Source organism: Astyanax mexicanus, chromosome 1 (genome assembly GCF_023375975.1).
Source record: "Astyanax mexicanus isolate ESR-SI-001 chromosome 1, AstMex3_surface, whole genome shotgun sequence".
Taxonomy (NCBI): domain Eukaryota; kingdom Metazoa; phylum Chordata; class Actinopteri; order Characiformes; family Acestrorhamphidae; genus Astyanax; species Astyanax mexicanus.
In genome coordinates this window covers 34,427,129-34,431,083 of record NC_064408.1, presented here as the reverse complement: position 1 = coordinate 34,431,083, position 3,955 = coordinate 34,427,129, and the positions used below count along the sequence as shown (strand labels likewise).

Sequence of the window (3,955 nt, the reverse complement as noted above, 5' to 3'; positions counted from 1 at the left end):
CCATTAAAAAATGCAACATATAGAATGTTACTAAAGTAAACTGATGCTAAAAGCAAAGACTCTTAAAGTTTAAGACTTACTTATCGTCAACCGCTTTAGGTATTTTGCTTTCATTTTTAGAAGTGCTGGAATTGATTTAAAGGGGTTATGAGCCTCTCTTGGCTAGCTACACCCTGGTAATATTGGTATTTCAGAGTTTTATAAATATAGAAGAAAAGAAAATCCTTGCACAGAAAGAATTGCAGCTGCTCAGTCATTTAAACAGAAAAAAAGATAAGCATTATCACTGCCTTATTTGGAAATAGAGTCTGTGAGGAAGTAAAGAGGTGTGACAGGGTGAAGAGCTGATGGCAGGAGGTCTATAAGAAGAGCAGATGTGAGGGTCAGACACTGCAGGAGGAGAGAACAGCGGTAAAGATGAAGAGAACAGTGGCTTTTATTGCTCTACTGATGCTGCTGCTGCAGTTCAGCCTGCAACAAACTGAAGCTGCTGCTGATTCTCTGAGGCCATCAAACCCCTCTGATGATCTGAAGTATCTAAAAGACATTGTGTATCAGCAGGGTACCATGCTGGTGGAGCTGAAGACTGAGATGAAATATGTGGAAAAGGAGAACTCAGGTAGTTTAGTTTTGCTTTAATCAAGTAGGGGCTCACTAGAGAAACTTTTGTTAAAGAATTTAACTTATTAAATTATTTCTAACTCTTCTTTTTCAGTGCTGAAGACTAAAATGGCCAAGCAGATCAAGCAGGGAAAACAGATTCAGGGTAACATGGAGTACATGAAGAAAAATGTTTCAGGTAATGAAATTAGTATTTTCAATACATAGTGTAAGATATACAATTACGGGCGCTGAGTGGTCCAGCGGTCTAAAGCGCTGCCACTATGAGCAGGAGGTCGCAGGTTCGAACCCCCGCTCATGCAGCTTTGCCATCAAGCTGCCGGCGTTAGAGGGCTCCCTCTGGGTGGGTAGATGGCACTCTCTCCCCACATCACTGCTATGGTGATGTCTGCAGCACAGGGCGTCTGTGAGCTGATGTACCGGAGCCGAGCCGCTGTGCTTTCCTCCAAGCGCGCTGGCTGCTCGGTAATGCTGCATCAGCTAAGTCAGCGGTGGCTGACTTCACATGTATCGGAGGAAGCATGTGTTAGTCTTCACCCTCCTGGTGTGTTGGGGCATCACTAGTGATAGGGGGAGTCCTAATGAGTGGGTTGGGTAACTGGCCGTGTAAATTGGGGAGAAAATGGGAAAAATTTGAAATAAAAGTATATAAAAAAATATATACAATTACTTTTACCAAGCAGCTGTTTTTGTTTTTTCAGCACAAGAAGAAGAGGTGTCCTTCATGAAGTCCACACTAACGAGTGAAGTGGAGAAGCTGAAGAAACAGAATGAAGGTAAATCCATGTTAAAGTTTTTATTCTGTGTTCTCTAATGATTCATTGCTAATAATACTCCTGGTGTCTGATGACTTTTCCACAAACAGAAATAAGAACTGCATTAGCGGCCAGTCAGACTGAAGTGAAAACCCTGAAGAAAGAGAACACAGGTAAAACATTACAGTATCAAATTAAAACCATTAAAAAATGCAACATATAGAATGTTACTAAAGTAAACTGATGCTAAAAGCAAAGACTCTTAAAGATAGAGTTCTTAAAGTTTAAGACTAACTCATCGACAACCGCTTTAGGGTCACGGGAGGGCTGGAGCCTATCCCAGCTGGCATCAGGGGGAAGGCAGGATACAACCTGGACAGGCCACCAATTCATCGCAGGGCAGACAGACACAGACAGACACATTCACACCTAGGGGGCAATTTCAAAGTTCCAATTAGCCAATCTTTGGTCTGTGGGAGGTAACCGGAGCACCCGGAGTAAACCCATGCAGATATGGGGAGAACGCCACACAGAAAGACCTGGGTCGCCCCAGCCGAGAATCAAACCCAGGCCGTCTTGCTGCGAGGCAACAGCGCCACCATGCCGCCCAAGTTTAAGACTCTTACAATAAAATCTTTTCACTTTGCGTGCCCAGTTGCATCCTAAGCATACGTTTGTTTTAATAACTGCAGTGAATGGAAAAAATACTTTTTTGTATTTTTTTCTTGTCAAAATTTTGTAATCGTGCCTGAGTTTTGATTGTGCCAAATTGTGCAGAATGTTTGATTAGGAACTCAGCTAATAAGTAGTATCATCTATCTATATATCTACACTGTAATAAAATGTCCTGCACAATTACATATTTAGCTACCAGCAGTTTTGCCAGCATGTTGCTGATATTTTACAGTAAATCTACTGTCATTTATTTGAACAGTATTTTATTTTATATTGTGTTTTTGTTCCCTAATGTATTTTTTTTTCTACATTGTGTGAATTAATGTTTAATGATAAATGAATCTATAGAAATGCTTAATCAAATATTCTCACATTAATAAATGAAACTTGAATTGAACTCCTGACAGCTTTAAAGGGAAGACTGAGCACTGCTGAAGGTGATGTGGCGAGTCTGAAGAGAGAGGTCATAGGTAAATATTAATTTATTAGGTCACTGCTGGTGCCATATATAGTTCTTTAAAAAGTTCTGACTGATTGTTTGTTGTTTTATCCTCAATGATTTTTCAGAACATCCCAAGGTGGCGTTTTCAGCAGCTTTAAAATCAACCATGGGATCGCTAAGTTCCAACGCTAATATTGTCTATCCTGACGTGATTACAAACATTGGAGGAGGTTATAACCCCAATACAGGTAGACTATAAAAATGATTTATCTTTTCAACATAAAAAATATTCTCAAGCTTTTACTGTTTAGTGTTACTTTTTTTTTTTACAATTTTGACACATTTTCAAAATTTTAGGTCAATAATTAGGACTGAGAGTAACGACTGATTAACAAGGATTGTTTGTATGTTTCTGTTATTTCAGGAATCTTCACAGCTCCGTCCAGGGGTGTCTACTATTTCAGATTCACTGTAATGGGATTAACCAACGGTTACAATACAGGAGTATATATGTACAAGAACCAGGAGTTACTGGCATTCTTATTTGCATATACTTATGGTTATGGAAAGTATATATCTGGTGGGTTTACTCTACAGTTGGAGATTGGAGATACTGTTCGTACTCAGCTACCTAGTGGCTTTATGCTGTATCACCAATATGCCAATACTAACACCTTCAGCGGCTTCATGATCTTTCCCATTTAAAAATCTACTGAATTCAGCTGATTACTGAATGGTGGAGTAATGCATATACATTTAACCAGAACAGAAAATAAACTGTAATTCCAGCATTTTACAATGGTGTCTTGTCGTTTTTTTCACTAATGATTACGTCTTTTAACTGTTTACACACATTTTTCAAGCTCTGTGTCTATTTTTCAAAACTCTACACACAAAACCCACAATTGCTCACACAAAATGCAAAATGCCTCAAATCTCCAGCAAAATGACACACAACATTCAAAATGTCATCAACACATCTCAAAAGCAAGCACTGACCTCACATTGCCAACACCTTTGTCATAATATGACATTTTGGATTCATCGTGTACACACTGTTGATCAAAACCTAAAGCTCTTCTTTCATTCATGGGATTCTATGTTTATTTCCACACAGAAGTGCAGAGAGAAGGTGAAATACTCACAACACACATAAACAGTTTTCAAACCCAAAATATTTATTTTTTCCAAATCATTTGCTGCTGCTAAAACAATATTTGTACGGCGCAGAAAGAAATCCAACCACCACATGAAGTTGGACAGACACCAAACACATGTCTGAAAAAGCTGGGGGGTGTTGGCTGTGGTGAGTGTATGGGTTGGGGGGTTGAGTGTGTGTCTAGGCTTCATCTCTCCTCTGGGCTGGATCTGGCCACAATACTTCATCCACATTGCAAGCTATCTCCTCTCTTGCTAAACACCGAGGATAGAACCTCCTTGCGTGGCGCATCCATCCTTGAAT

The 3,955-nt window shown here is 39.6% G+C and overlaps 1 protein-coding gene across 1 annotated transcript; it reads left to right on the top strand.

Annotated features, from left to right (window-relative positions):
- Positions 1 to 323: 323 nt before the first annotated feature.
- On the top strand, positions 324 to 3,292 carry LOC111195002 (collagen alpha-2(VIII) chain-like). Its single transcript, XM_022680811.2, has 7 exons — positions 324 to 619; positions 716 to 799; positions 1,323 to 1,397; positions 1,487 to 1,549; positions 2,459 to 2,521; positions 2,619 to 2,741; positions 2,918 to 3,292. The coding sequence occupies exons 1-7, from the start codon at positions 418 to 420 to the stop codon at positions 3,196 to 3,198; spliced, it is 891 nt and encodes a 296-aa protein (XP_022536532.2). The 5' UTR covers positions 324 to 417; the 3' UTR covers positions 3,199 to 3,292.
- Positions 3,293 to 3,955: the final 663 nt, after the last annotated feature.